This window comes from Crocodylus siamensis, chromosome 7 (genome assembly GCF_052110815.1).
Source record: "Crocodylus siamensis isolate JL-2025a chromosome 7, ASM5211081v1, whole genome shotgun sequence".
NCBI classification, from domain to species: Eukaryota; Metazoa; Chordata; order Crocodylia; family Crocodylidae; genus Crocodylus; species Crocodylus siamensis.
This window is the reverse complement of record NC_143401.1, coordinates 24,859,912-24,875,299: the sequence shown is the minus strand read 5'-3', so window position 1 is coordinate 24,875,299 and position 15,388 is coordinate 24,859,912. Positions and strand designations below refer to the sequence as shown.

General features: G+C 46.3%; 1 protein-coding gene across 8 annotated transcripts in view; it reads left to right on the top strand.

The window, feature by feature from the left end:
• Positions 1-15,388, top strand: part of USP54 (ubiquitin specific peptidase 54) — a 208,976-nt gene that overhangs the window by 159,147 nt on the left and 34,441 nt on the right. For all 8 annotated transcript variants that reach the window (XM_090057217.1, XM_090057222.1, XM_090057221.1 and 5 more), the window contains one exon: positions 13,944-14,114. In XM_090057217.1, coding sequence (XP_089913343.1) covers positions 13,944-14,114 — 171 coding nt within the window. The remainder of the gene's footprint in view (positions 1-13,943; positions 14,115-15,388) is intronic.

Below are 15,388 nucleotides of genomic sequence, written 5' to 3'. Positions count from 1 at the left end.
AGGGTCAGCACTGAAGTGCCAGCAGCCTACAGATGACATCTAACTGTACATATCCAGCTTTGTCATTGTGAAGTTGAAATCTTCACCTGCATGAACAGCAGTTGATTAAAGCTGAACCCAGGCCAGATAATAGACTGCTGGAAGAAAAAAGGGATCCAAAGAATTTGTCACCTTTTCAGTGTCTTTTCCAAAAAGGGTTTGTACTCTGTCATCCTGCAGCTTCAAATTTTTGGATTCCTCAGTAGTATTGGACGTGCCCATATAGCAATAATAATAATAGTCAATATAATAATCTCGCATCCATTTGCAGCAGGCCAGAAGATATTACCTCAAATGATAAGTAATACCATATTTACTCAAATATAAGATTACCCTGAAGCCCTGAGTATCAGACAACCCCCTTAGTTAGTTTCTTTATAGGGAAAATTTATAAATTTGCTACAATTTTCCAGGTATGGAAACTAATTATTGAAGGTTGTTTTGAATTTGTTCCCCTCCCCACTGCTTTTTTTCTTTAAAAAAAAAATATATGCATACACACACACATACACATGCATGCATCTGTAACTTTATCGCATTGTCTCGTGACTGATCCAGTTCACTTGACAGCCCATCACACACACACAGCTAATCATCATCATTATCCTGTTACAGTAACCATAACCATGCACCTGCATGCCTTTCAAATAATGCTGACTGCCTCCATTCCCTCCCTTTCCTACCCCCTCACTCTCCCCAAAATCCATCTGTTTTTCCTCCCAGTCCTTAGTCCACATAATTTTCATTGCTGTCTTCTTCCTTGTCATCCTTGTCACTCACTACCTCTTCGCTGCTGTTATCATTGTCTTCCTTCTCATCCTCGTCATCTTCTCTGGGGGCCCTACTCCTGAACAGTCTGTATCAGTCTCGTCTTTTCCATATGATCTCCACCATCTTCTCCCTGTAGTCTTCTGTTGTCTTTCTGTAGTACCCCTGCAGCTCACTCAGTCCCATTTTGACAGAATCCTTAACTAAGAGGCTGGTGGGCTTGTAAATGAGCAGGTTCCTGGTCTTCCATAGGGTGTTTGTGAAGTAGGATTTGAGTGCGTCAAAGCCAGTTGTCAGGGTTTCTTGTTGCTTGGTTAGGTGTCCAAACAGTGCTGCCTCTCTGATCAGGATCTTTGTAAGCTGCAATGGACAGATTCCGGGGCAGATCATACATAGCAGGATATGTTTGGTCAAGCTAGTAAAGCTAACCAATTTTATGTTTGCTGCTGGCTTTGGCCAAGGACCCACTGTTCAGGGCCCTTACCTCTGCTGCAGCCAGGCTAGTAGATAACACATGGAGATCACTGTGGATTTGTCAGCAATGCAAAATGAACTAAGGAAGTTAAACACAGTTAAAGAAATAAACTATCACTTAGCTGTCTTCCAGCAGTTCTTCCAGGCTTCACCTTCTGGTTGCCTCTTATATTTCAGAGGTTTTGCAGAGCCTGTGGTCTTGTGCAAATAAATCAAACAAGCAAACAAACAAACAAACAAACAAAAAACAAGTGAACAGGAGGGAAGCATGCTCTTGGCCCTTCCAATTTATCCAGGACCTTGTAGAATCATGGCAGTTCCCAGATCCACAGGCGTATGTTGGGGAGTGAATACATGTCCCAGCATTGTAGCAGGTGACCTGCAAAATATTTCACAAAGCAAGCTGTTTTGGAGCCTCCCCTGGCTGCCAGTTTGCAGATCTGGCTTGTGTAGTTGGCTCAGAGATACAGCCAAATGCCTGGCATTCCTTGGCTCCTGGTCCATTTCATTTTATACAGCATGGTCCTCACAACCTTTTCCTATTTGGATCCCCAGAAGAAAGTGCACATGACCCTTTGGATTCTATTGATGATTTGCTCTGAGGGGGCAAAGACCAGTGTGGTGTACAGAAACACTGGTAACAATACCACACTCACAAGCACCATGTGCCCCAACATCAACAGGCAGTTGTGTGTTCCAGTCTCCATTTCTGTCTGATCGAGGCCTCAGCCTTTTTCCACATGTTCTTTTGTTTCAGCTCTGGATCAAAGACCACGCCAAGGATCTTTACCCCTTGGTGGAGAGTGGAGACTCCCAGGGTAGACAGATCTCCAAGTGTGCCCATTGCCAGGCAGGTGCTCATGCCTACGTTGAGTTGTCTCCTGTCACTGTTCCATATGCTGGGGAGCATTACAGCACTCTTTCTACCACCCATTTGTTTGCTTAGGACATGGAGGTTATCCATGTAGGTCCGGACTCTCATGCCTTCTCCACTTTCCCCGGGGATCCTCACTCTGTTGATCCCGGGGTTTCACCTGATCCGCTGGCCTAGTGGTTCCATGATACAGATTAAAAGTAATGGGGAGAGCAGGCAGCCCTGCTGGACAACCATCTGTACTGTGCTCAGGGCAGTCAGGAAGCTGTTCACCAGCACCTTGCTGTTCATGTTGGTGTGCAGTGCTTTTATCCATGCAACAAAGGTCGGGGGACCCCCATCTTCTTCAGCATCTCAAACAGAAGTCTGTGAGAAACTTGGATGAAGGCCTTCTGTGGGTTGAGGTTCAGCATGGCAACATACAGCTTCTTCTCCCATTGGTACCATAGTGCATCCTGCAGTTGCAGCAGGGCTTCATGGATCTGTTGCCCCGGCACTGGGTACAACTGGTCCTTGTGGATCACTCCACCTATAACAGACTTAAGCCACTCAACCAAAACTTTGGCCATTAATTTATAATCAAAGCTCAGGAGCATTATGGGTCTCCAGTTTTTTAGCTCGTCCATCATCCACTTGTAAAGAAGGATTATGAGGCCCTGATCCATTGCAGCCCCCAGGTGGCCCTTCTGGAGCTGTTCCCTATACAGCTCCAACAGGTCCAGGCCCACCTGGTCTCAGAAGGTAGTGTAGAACTCAGTGTGCCCCAGGAGTATTACCATACTTGAAACTGTGGAGAGTTCTGGTGGTTTTCTCCAGCATCCACTCCTCCACCAGCTTCTGACCCTTGTTTTCTCAGAAGGCCCAGATGAGCTTCTGCAGACATCTCTGCATGGTCTTCGGGTCCTCTGGGCATGCTGTGTACATCTCTCTGTAGAAGGTTGCTGTTGTCTCTAGCTTCCCTTTGTTCAACCAGTTGCTCCTGGTCTTCTTCAGTCTAACAAAGTAAGCAGACCACTTCTCCCCCTCTTCCACCCAGGGGGTCTGTTTGCTGCAACAAGCCTTGATCTGGGCCGTCACCTTCTATATGACCTCCTTCGTGTCCCAGTCCCAAGTCACTTCTTTGTGCAGGCTCTGCAATTTGCAGTTTAGGCATTCATGGTGCTTCCTCTGCATCCAGGCTTGCCTTCTGCTGACCTGTTAGAAAAATGCCCTCATTCTCTCTTTGATGTTGGTCCACCACTCTGTGTGGTTCTGATACCCAGGTGTGAGGTCCTTCACTCTGCATAGCACTGTCTGAAGTCCCGCTGGCTCTTTTCATCTTCCAGGAGGCCCACATTCAGTTTTCATGCTCCTCTGGTCCTCTTGCAATGCCGCTCCCCCTCCCCCCCCCACCCCCCCGCTTCAACTGTTAGAAGGCCAGTGGTCTGAGAAGCAGGTGGGTGTGGATTTGACTTGCACTGCTTTCCACCCCTCAGGAAGGAAGAAAAAGTCTATATGCAGCTGTGCATGTCCAACAGTGTCTACCTGGGTGAAGTTTTCCCCAAGTCCCTGGGCTCCTTTGCCCTCATCCACCAAGCTGTGGCCATAGACAAGTTGTCTTAGCATCCTAGAAGATCTGTTCAGACCTGTCTTTTGGCCTTCACTGTCTCTTTTGTGATGCAGTTGAAATCTCCTGTGATCACCACTGGTCAGGTACTAAGCATTGCCACAGTCATTTTTTCTAGGAAAGCATACCTCACTTTTCCTTGTTGGCCAGTGCATAAACATTTACAAGGTCATATTTCCCTCCCTCTGTTTCAAAGGTGACTTGTAGTAATCTATTTGCAATAATCTCTGTGGACTGTAGGGAGAGAGAGAGACCACAACTGTATGCTTCTGAGACCACTGCCTCCTAACAGTAGAGGCAGAGATGAGGGTGCAACCCAAGAGGGGCAGAGGAGTAAGAAAGCTGAATGTAAGCCTCCTGGATGACAAAAGGACCCAGTGGGACTTCAGACTGTTATGGAGGGTGAAGGACCTCAGACCTGGGTACCAGGGCCACACAGAGTAGTGGGCCAACAACTGTCTCCTTTCAGGAGGATTATGACACCCGCTGTCCTATTGTCATCTGATCTGCTTTACGTGGTATGACCACGTGGCCACCATCTCTCAAACAAACACAGTTTTTGGAACTGGGCAGATAGACGTTTGTCTCCATGAATGTTGCTTATAGCTGGTTCAGATCTTGTTGTATGGCGTCCCATTTTTCTTTATCATGCTTCTTACATATACCAAGGCTGTTTGTATCCCCATTATAAAAGGTGTGAGCTTCCCCTCCCAGTGCTACAATAGGGAAAATAAATCAAGGGGGATAAAGTAGCCCTGTTGCCCTCTGTCTCCACCAGCTTCTTCTCCCTACAGCTCTTTCCCCCGCTTCTTACTGTCAGACCCTGCTCTCCCTGAGCACAGGGAAGTATGGGACAAATTTGAAAATGGTGACCTCAAAATAAACATACCTGTAGTAACTTGCACATAAGGAAATTACTGCAGGTACCCACAGAAACTGCTGCAAGTTTTAGCACAGGTATACATATACACACTTTTAAGCAGCCCTTCTGTATCTACTTAGAGAGAATACAAATGATGCATGATATTAGTCTAAAGCCAAAAGGTTCATAATTTACCATATAGTTCATAGGGCTGTGTGGGCCCCAGGAAAAACAATAGCATTTCAGGCCATGGTGACCCCATGAATCAGCACTGATCAGTATGTGTGTATACTCCAGATACAATGGATCCAAATTCTAATTGGTTCCCCACTCATGACTGGAACCCAGTGTTCTTGTCAGTGAATTCAGGGATCCTCCAAAAATTTATGTGCAGATGAGGCACAGGGCAACCTGGTCCAGCTCCACCTCATGGAAGACAAGGCCACACTAATCATATGCAGCAGGCTGAGAGAGGGGCCAACAGAGGGATTCTAGGTGAACTGTTTGGTGTGTTATTTGGTGATGTTTCCCAGACGTTTAAGCCCAGTTAAAAATGGGACTCATTGGAAATGGGAAAGAAAGGCACAGCTCAGCTGTAGGAGTGAAGAGGAAATTTAAATGTATGTAGTGTAGTGGCTTACTGTGAGCAGGCCTGAACTTTTGACCTACCCCTCTTGCTGGAATCTCACTGACCTTCATCAGCCTCTCTCACTCACCTGCCACACTTTGATGGTTTGATTCTCTTTGGGGAGGTTGGATGACTCTTTCGTGAAGGTCTGTCTGTCAGGGTCACAGTTTTTCTTCAGGGCTATACCTCCTCTACACCCTTCTCTTTTCCTCTCAGGCCTGTGATAGAAAATCCCCATTGATCTAGAATGTGGATGCCTATCAGGGTCCTCTCTCTGGACTCCTCCGGGTTCTGTAGTCTGCTGTTCACCAGTCCTTATTTCATCTCTAGCTGAATGCCTTCCCTCATGAAACTTAGAAAATCATTTTAGTCCTTGGATCAACTTATTTCTTATTGTCCTGCCCTTCTCTCCACCTTACTTCAGGCTTTACAAACTTAATCACCTTGGAAATACTGAGGTAAAGGCAGCACAGCTGTTCCTAAACACAAATCAGTCTCTTCTGTGCTACTTCTTCCCAGCTGCAATTCATTTGCACTAATAAAGTAGATCATGGCTTATTCCTTAACCATGGATCAAAATTGATGAAAAAATTATGTTTGGGAGTGTGACAGGGTGGTTGAAACACCCTGCCACAGGAACGTGAAGAAGAATACTAGGAAAAGAAACTTACCCAGAGATGCTAAAGAAACTGTGCTGAGCCGAAGCTGGAAAGATGCCATGCCCCAACTAATTAAGGAAAATAGCTGGGGCCACAGCAGTTCAAAGGCTGCTGCAGCAAGCCCAGCTGCTGGAGTTCGAGCCCAGGATGGGAAGGGCAGTGCAGCAGAAGAAGAAAGGAAAAGCCATGCCAAAAAAGAACAGTTGAGCCAAGAAGCCAGTGAATCGCACGCTGCCATGGGGGACACAGCTGGGAATTAAGAGGCAGCTGTCTTGGGACATGTGCAGGGAAGAGCAGGGCAAGCAGCTAACCTAGAGGAGGACCCATCGACAAAGGAGTCCATAAGACTAGGACCGGACCCTTAGTCCAGCAGGCAAACAACAGCAAGCCCAGAACATCTGGTGTGGTTAGGGCAGGGTGGAGCCCTGCAAAGATAAGTGGACCTCCTGAGCCTTTAATCGATCCTTTTGTCACCCGGAAGTGTTTGGTACCTCTCTGTCATTAACACCGAGATGTGGAAGGACAAAATACTACAATTCTAGCAGGGAGACAATTCGGTTCCAGGAGGCTCGCTTACAGGGAGGATGGATGTTTCTTGGTCTATGAGTCAGTCTGGTTGGCTTCCTGGTCTTCTGCAGGGCTCCACCTCCCTCTCACCCTACTCCTTTCCTCTCAGGCTGATGGTAGCTACTCCCCAATGATAGTGAGTGGGGAATACACAATGATATGACTTCTTGGGCTCTGTCAAGTTCTTTAACCCAGAGCACCTCGAGTTCTTCTTCCTCTGGTGTAATCTATGGTTCTGATAGGCTAATAATAGATCAACTCAGTGCTTTCACGTCTCTTCCTGGTCTTACCCCAGGCCTCACTGACTTAATTTCTTTGAATATCCCTTAGATGCAGGATATAGTGTCTTGCTAAATTGTAAATCAAATCCTCGGGGAATTCTCCTTCCTCTGTATATTTGTCTTGTCCAGGGAAAATGAATCAAAAGGAGAGCTTCTTTTCCCGGGTTCTCAATTCCTTCATTTTTTTCACAACAAAAAATTAAAAAGAGCTCACTGTTGTTTTTTTACAAGTCTCAAGGGCAAATTATGCTGCAGCCATCTAGCTTCTGCCTGTTTTTTCTCCCCCCATGTGTGCTAGATACAATCCCTTCCTTGTTCTGGCTGCCTCAGTTTCCCTCCAGGCCCTACTCCTCCCAGTGGGACTGACCTCTTTTTCTTCTTGGTTGGTCTACCCCAGCCATTCCCATAGGTGTATTTCCTGCTGAGTCTGTGCTCTAGGGTTACTGCTGGGCTGATCCCTACTGCTCCTCTGCCTACTTTTATTTATCTTTCCAGGAAAGTGTAGCTGATCCTTGCTTGTGGCTTGTCATGGGTCTGGCGTGCAGAGGCTTTTTCTTGGATCTTCTCCACTCTCAATCTCCTACAGTGGTTCCCACTTCAGGGGATGCTGAATGCCAACCCTCTCTTCAGCATCCTCTTTTTAAGCTGCCTGGGTCTCTTCCCAGGCCAATCAGGATCAGCTCCCTGGGGTACATATTCTCATAGCCCCAGGGCCTGTCAGTTGCTCTGTTTAATCCTGGACTGTCTTTCCCCGTGCACTGAGGATACGCCACTTGTCCGTACCCATCTCAGTAAGTTTCTGGCCAGCATGGCTGGTGCCATGGGAGCATAGCAGGGGACTTGGCCACAGTCCCTGCCACATCATGCTTACTGGGCAAGTCCCTTGTTTGCCTCCAAACACCTCAGGGTGACTCTAACCCCTACCACTCTTGTCAGGGTGTGTCCTTCCCTTAATCTACATTCACCACCAGCCGTCCTGGGGAATGTCTCCTTCTTTGCCCCATCTCTAAGGTGGCTGGAGTGACCCATGCTGCCCCGGTGTCTGCTTCACTTATCTTTCTCTAAAGCAGTTCAGATCTTCCTTCAGGACTCATCAGAGCCTCGGTGATGCCCACTAGTTCAGCTACCTAGATCTTCTTTCTTTCCCTGGACTGCACAGCTTCCAGTTTTGCTGGTTTCTACCTACTCTGGGGAACACTGAATGCTACGCTCCCATCTAGCATCATCTTTAAATGGCCAGTTCTGCTTTCTGGGCCAATCATAGCAGGTTCCCTGGGGCATGTGGTTCTGTGTCCCTGGAGCCTGCCTGTTTCCTGGATCCTCCTCCACCTAGAGACCTTCTTTCCTGGCACACCAGGGGTGCACCACTCTCTTGGACCTGGCCAGTAAGTCCCATATTGGCTTGGCTGGCATCACGGGTCCATAGCAGGAGTTTGACTCCAGCCCTTGTTACACTTACCATAACTTTAAAGAGAGTCAGTGCTGAAGGAGACTGCATGCAATGGGCACTACTATATGTCTTATTCAGATGGGCTGCACTAACCTAGGTAGTTTCCCATAAGTATATTTGCCCATATGGGCAAAATCATGCTTAGTTTTGGCTCCGTTTAGTCACATCATAGTTGATTTCCATGACTGAGCACATGCTAATTTTGGCAGCAGTTTAATGGTAGACAATGTATTTAGTCAAGTACCCTCCTCTGCCCACATGCTGACTGGGGAGAAAAACCTCATCTTGTCTTTTGAGTAAATACAGTAGTTCAGGCTGATAATTGCATGTCATGCTGTCTAGGACAGAGACCCTACTCCCTGGAGAAAGTATTAGATCATACATAGTGCTATAAAGTGCACTTAAACTTTGCTTAATTCTCTTGAGTCTATTTCACAGTCTGTGCTTTGGCAGGAAGCCCCAGGCTACAGGGGTGGGCAGATGAGAATAGGATGGGATTCAACACTGACAAGTGCAAAGTGATGCACCTGGGGAGGAACAACCGGCACCATACCTACAGGCTGGGGAACTCCCTTCTTGTCAGTACAGAGGCGGAAAAGGATCTTGGAGTTGTCATTGACTCCAAGATGAACATGGGCCAGCAGTGTGGGGATGCAGTCAGGAAGGCCAACCGTACCTTATCATGCATCCACAGATGCATCTCAAGCAGGTCCAAGGAAGTGATACTCCCCCTCTATGCGGCACTGGTCAGACTGCAGCTGGAGTACTGCATCCAGTTTTGGGCGCCGCACTTCAAGAGGGACGTGGACAACATGGAGGGGGTCCAGAGGAGGGCCACTCACATGGTCAGGGGGCAGCAGGGCAGGCCCTACGAGGAGCGGCTCAGGGACCTGAACCTGTTCAGCCTCCACAAGAGAAGGCTGAGGGGGGATCTAGTGGCCTGTAACAAACTAGTCAGGGGGGACCAGCAGGCACTGGGGAAGTCCCTGTTCCCCCGAGCACTACCAGGAGTGACCAGGAATAATGGTCACAAGCTGGCAGAGGATAGTTTTAGGCTAGATATCAGGAGGCGCTACTTCACTGTCAGGGTGGCTAGGATCTGGAACCAACTTCCAAGAGAAGTGGTGCTGGCTCCTACCCTGGCGGTCTTTAAGAGGAGGTTAGATGACACCTTGCTGGGGTTGTTTGATGATCTACTCAGGTCCCTTCCGACCCTAGAAACTATGAAACTATTTGGAGTGTTCTATGGAATTTTTCCTTGCTATCCAAGATATTTTTTTTCTTTTATAATTATGACCTCCAACACAATAAAATTTCATGTTTCATGGAAATAATGAAACTTTCAACTAGTAAAGGGAGGCTTTTCAGGGCAAGAGGTATGACTTCCACACAAGTTGTACTTTGACTAGCTTTGCTCCTACAAGAAATCAGAACCACCCCATAATCAAAAACAGAAATCATTTGTTGACCAGGCTCTCTGTTTAAAAAAATTTCAAAAAGTCACAGGTACAAAAACAAACAATCTACATGCATGTACACCACACATACTAAAAACACTTGCATCCTATGAAGTATACTAGGTACTTTTCCTACAGACTGTGAAAGTAGGCAAGTGTGGGAGAGAGGAAATTAGATTTTGGATGAATTTAGGAAATGGCATCCTGGATCAAACTTTTTGTTCATTTGGTGCAGGATCCTGTCTCCAGCAGCAGCCAGCACTAGATATTTAAGAGGAAGTTGCAAAAGACTCTGCATTAGGCAGATATATGTGATTAGTTTTCTCAGCAGAAGCAGGAAGCCAGCTAGAGAATCAGTGAGGCCCATTAGATGACCAAAATGTAAAAAGTACACTCAGGGAAGATAAGGCCATAGCAAAAAAACTAAACAAATTCTTTGTTTTGATATTTACTACAGGAGATACTGGGGGCTAGATCAATCATAGTTTCATAGAAGCTAGGGTGACAAGGGACCTGAACAGATCATCTAGCCTGAACCCACAAGACCCCAGACAGGTGATCATCCAACCTCCTCTTGTATTTTCCCAAGATAGGGGCGAGGACCATTTCCCTGGGAAGTTGGTTCCAGATTTTGGCCACCCTAACTGTAAAATATTGCCTTCTGATCTCTAAATCCATTCTAGTAGATGGGTCTGAATAGTTGTACCACACTGAAGTGACAACAGAGAAGTTTTGGAACAAATTGATAAACTAAATATTAGTAAGTTGCTAAATGAAATTGCAGAATTGCTGGCAAGAATATGTAATCTGTGGTTACAAATGGCCTCCTTGCTAGAAGACTGGCAGGTTGTCCACATAACATCTGTCTTCAAAAAGGGCTCCAGACGTGATCCTGGGAACTACAGACCAATGATTCTCACTTCCATCCCTGGCAAGTTGGTAGAAACTATAAAGAATAAAATCAACAGTCACATGTATCAATCAACTATAAAGAATAAAATCAACAGTCACAGACAAATATGATCTGTTGGCGAAGACCTTATATGATTTTTTGTAAAGGGAAATCCTGCCTCACAAATCTACTGGAATTCTTTGAAGGTGTTAACAAGTATGTGGACAAGGGGGATCCAGTTGACATAATGTATTTGAACTATCTTTAAGAAAGGAAATAAGTCTTTGTGTCAGATCTATAGAGGTAATGCCCTCCTTTCCACAGCAGGGAAAATCCTTGCTTGCACCCTCCTGAACTGTTTTCTGTCTCTTGCTGAAGTCCTGCCAGAATCGCAGTGTGGTTTCAGACCACCTGTGGGGCAATTGACATGATCTTTGTTGCTTGCCAGGTCCAAGAGACATGTTGGGAACAACATCAGGACCTGTATGTGGCCTTCATTGATCTCACCAAGTCCTTTGATTCTATCGAGTGCAAAGCCTTGTGGAAGGTACTGGCCAGGCAGGTCTGGATATCTGGAAAAGTACATCAAGGTCCTGAGGCTTCTCCATGGCCAGGTCTGGATATCTGGAAAAGTACATCAAGGTCCTGAGGCTTCTCCATGACAAGATGGAGACCATTCTCTGTGGCAGATCAAAGACAGATCCATTTATTATCTGAACTGGGTTCAGGCAAGGGTGTGTCATTGCCCCAATTCTGGTCTCCATTTGTTGGCAATCATCTTAGTTCCCATTATGCACCGCCTTGCTTCTGGAATTACATAAAATACTGAATGGATGGAGGGCTCTTCAATCTGGGACGTTTTCTGTCTAAGACCAAATACTCAAAACAACCGTCTTGGACCTTCAATATGCCAGTGACTTTTGCCATCCTTCCACACACTGAGGAAAACCACACTGGATCTTTTCAGAGAAGACCACCAAACACTGGGCCTCGCTCTCAACATTAATGAATATGACCCTCCTCTTTAGGTTACCAGGAAAGGCCCTGGAGGTAATTGAGCACTTCACCTACCTTGGCAGACGCCCCTCTCAGAAAGTGAACATTGATGAGATTCAGCACAGGATCCAGTGTGCAAGTGCTTCTTTTGGGAAATTGCTTCACTGTATCTTTATTCATCACAATCTTTGGAAAGAAACCAGGATAAAAGTCTGCAATGCAGACATCATCCTTAGTCTTCTCTATGGATGTGAAAAGTGAGTGACTTACCTTTCCAGGCTCTTGAGATGACAGTAGTGTCACGTGATGCCTCCAGAAAATCCTCCACATCAAATGGGAAGACTGCTGCACAAATGCCAGCATCCTTGCTGAAGGCAAAGTTACCAACGTTGAGTTGGTGATCTTCAAGCACCAACTTTACTGGGATAGACATTGTGTGGATGCCTGACTCTTGACTCCCAAAACAAGTGTTCTGCTCTTAGGGTAGTAATGGCCTGAGATCTCACAGTGGCCAAAGGAAATGCTACAATGACATATTGAAGGCAAACCTTAAGAAAACGGATGCCAGCATCAAGACTTGGGAGGAGCTGGCTGACTCTAGTGGTACTGCAACCTCAACCAAGCACCTGCCCATTTAGAAGTAAAGCATCAGGCCTTAGAAGCAGAGAAAGAGCAGAGGAAGAAAACAGAGAGAAACCCAGGCCTACAGCCTCCCCTCCCCTGTGGAAAGAACTGCAACTTCTGTGGATGGGTCTGTGGCTCATGGATTGCACTCTGAAGTTACCTCAAGATCTCTCAGTGATCCATGAGATCATCCTTGAATTGAAGGATTGCCAATGACAGAGCTGCAGAAAGATCTCACCAAGCAAAATGAATGGGCAAAAAAATGGCAGGTGAACTTCAGTGTCAAAATGTGCAAGGTAATGCACCTAGGGAAGAATAATATGTACATAATGCTGGATTCTGAGCTAGTTGTTACAATTCAGGAAAGAGAACTTAGAGTCATTGTAGATAACTTTTTAACCACATCAGCTCACTGTGCAATGGCGACCAAAAACCCAATAATGTTGGGCATCATTAAGAAGAGAATTGAATACAAAATGGAGAACATCATGCTGTTATACAAATCCATGATGCTCCCACATCTTGAATACTTTGTATAGTTGTGGTCCTACACCTCAAAAAGGGTGTACTAGAATTAGAAACAGTACAGAGAATGGCAACCAAAATGATCAGGAGCCTGGAGCAGTTGCCATACCAGTTTGGAAAGGAAAAGCCTGAAGAGATGATGTGATAGAGGTCTATAAAATCATGGTGGATGTGGACCAAGTGAACGTGGAACTGTTGTTCATCAAGTCCCAGAATACAAGAACTAGAGGGCACCCAGTGAAATTAATAGGTGACAGGCTTAAAACTAACAAGAGAAAGTACTTTTTTATGCAATACATAGTTAACTTGTGGAATTCATTGCCACGGGAGATTGTGGCAAAAAGCAACTGGATAAATTAATAGATGATAGATCTATTAACAGCTATTGAACAGAATAACTGGAGATGTTTCCTCTGGCATCTCTAAACAAGTGAAAATGGTAGATGAGTATTGAATAAGGGATAGATAACTCTAGAGATAACCGGTTCAGTGTCTTCCCTGGATAGCATCCAATTCCACCACTGACAGAGACAGGATACAGGGTGTGATGGACTATTGGTATGACCCAATATGGGACTTCTTATATTCTTATGTTAGATTTTTTTCCTGATCTTTAATAGCTGTAGATGCATATAAACCCTAAAGCATGGGGTTCAATAGCTGGTTGAAAATTTGTTCTCGTTAACTATTAACTGTGGATATTGTTGTTAGTTATATAAAGATCCAGTCCCTTTGGTTGTTACTAAGCTTTTGCCTCAGTGACATCCAGTGGCAGTGAATTCCATAGTTAAATGAATCTTAGTGAAGCAGTTCCCCAGCTAGAGGTCATCATGACTCCCAAAAGGGCAGTTATGTCTGGTGTCACAAGTACAGAAAGATTGTGAACCATTGGTTTAATGGGTTGGATTAATACAGGAAAAATTCCATTCGATATTAACAAGTTCTTTGACAGTAGGTTCAATGGCTGATAGTACTAAGTTGACTTGAAGGGGCCTTTTTTTTAATTTAAATTGACCACCTTATTTATGTAATAAGGTGGTCAGTTTAAATAAAAAAGACCCCTTCAAGTCAGCTTTGCTGTTTTGGTCTTTGACTTTGTGTAGGTTATTGTCTATGTTCATTTGCTTCTGTTCATATATCTGTTTCTTGACTTCTGTACTGTTTCCTCCATTCCGTTCCTTTTTAAAACTCTCTTCATTATAGAACAGAGAGCCTAAAATTTGCATTTGTTTCTTCACTAGGGAGGGAGCCTTCCATCTCGAGTGATACCAGGACAGACTCCTCTACAGAGAGTTATCCTTATAAACAATCACACCATGAGTCCGTGGTTAGTCATTTTTCTTCGGATTCGCAGGGGACTGTTATCTACAATGTGGAGAATGATACAGCTTCTCAAAGCAGCAGGGATACAGGTAATAGATACTCTTGTACTCATGTAATCAGAGTTGCAAATGTGAGGATTATAGTAGAGTTCAGTTAAAATAAAAACACATTTTAAAAACAATCCACGGCAGAGAAATGGTGCTTATATTTAACATGCTCTTCTGGTCTGTTTCGTCTGTAGGTATTATATTTACTAGGTTGGGATGTAACTTTATGGTTCAAAATTATGCCCAGCTAGGCAAATATATGGCTTGTGTGTCGGACTTCATCTGCTCTTTATAATAGTGCCCACCATCCCCCATCTGCTCTTAGCCAGAAACCCACCTCCTCTTTCAAGTGCTAGGCCTCAGTGCATGAGGTACCACAATTTTTAGCATGATGCATCTATGCCAAGGGTGGGCAAAATATGGCCTGTGGGCTGGACCCAGCCCATCAAAGGATTTTGACCCACCTGCAGTGGGTCCCTCGGCCCCACCTGGCCCAGGTGCAGGGGCCAGCCAGAGCTGTGGTATCAGCAGCTGGTCTTGCTGCCCCCAGGTGGCCAGACTTACTTTCCAGCAGTCCCTGCAGCGGTAGCTCCTTCTATCTGCCGCTGCCAGTCTCCACCACCAGACCCGGCCCTGCTGCCCAGGCACCCTGGCCCATCCATTCCACACCTGCCGGAGGTGCTAGGTGGAATGGATGGGCAGGGTCTCTGTGGAGACTGGTTTGGGACCCACAGGGTCACGGTGTGCTTGACTAGGTGGATAGGATGGGGTTGCGGGCAGGCAGGGAGTGGCTTCCAGGAGCAGGACAGGCAGGTGGGGCTGGGATCAGGATTGGGATTATGGGGTGGTGACAGCACAGAGCTGGGGCCTGGGGCAGAGCCACAATCCGCTACCTGCGTGTCACTTCAAGGGATGCCAGTTCTACGGGCAGGAGCATGCAGGGAGTGGATCATGGCTTGGCCCTAGGCCCTGGCCCTGCGATCCCAATCCCTGCTCCTAGACACCACTCCTTGCTCACCTATGGTCCCATCAGTGAGTCCCAGGTGGTCTCTATGGCTTGCTGGGCAGTGACAGTGCAGGGCCCAGGACAAGGCTGCAATCCACTCTGCACACCCCTGCCTCTGGAGCAGGTGCTGGTTCTGCAGGCAGGGGCGTGTGAGGAGGGGATTGCAGGTCTACCACAGACCTTGGCCCCATGCTATCACCACTCAGTGATCCCGATTCCAGCCCTCCCAACCCATCCTGCTCCTGGGTGCCGCTCCTTGTCTGCCCACAGCCCCCTCCTATTGGCCAAAAGCAGGACAGAACTATTTATT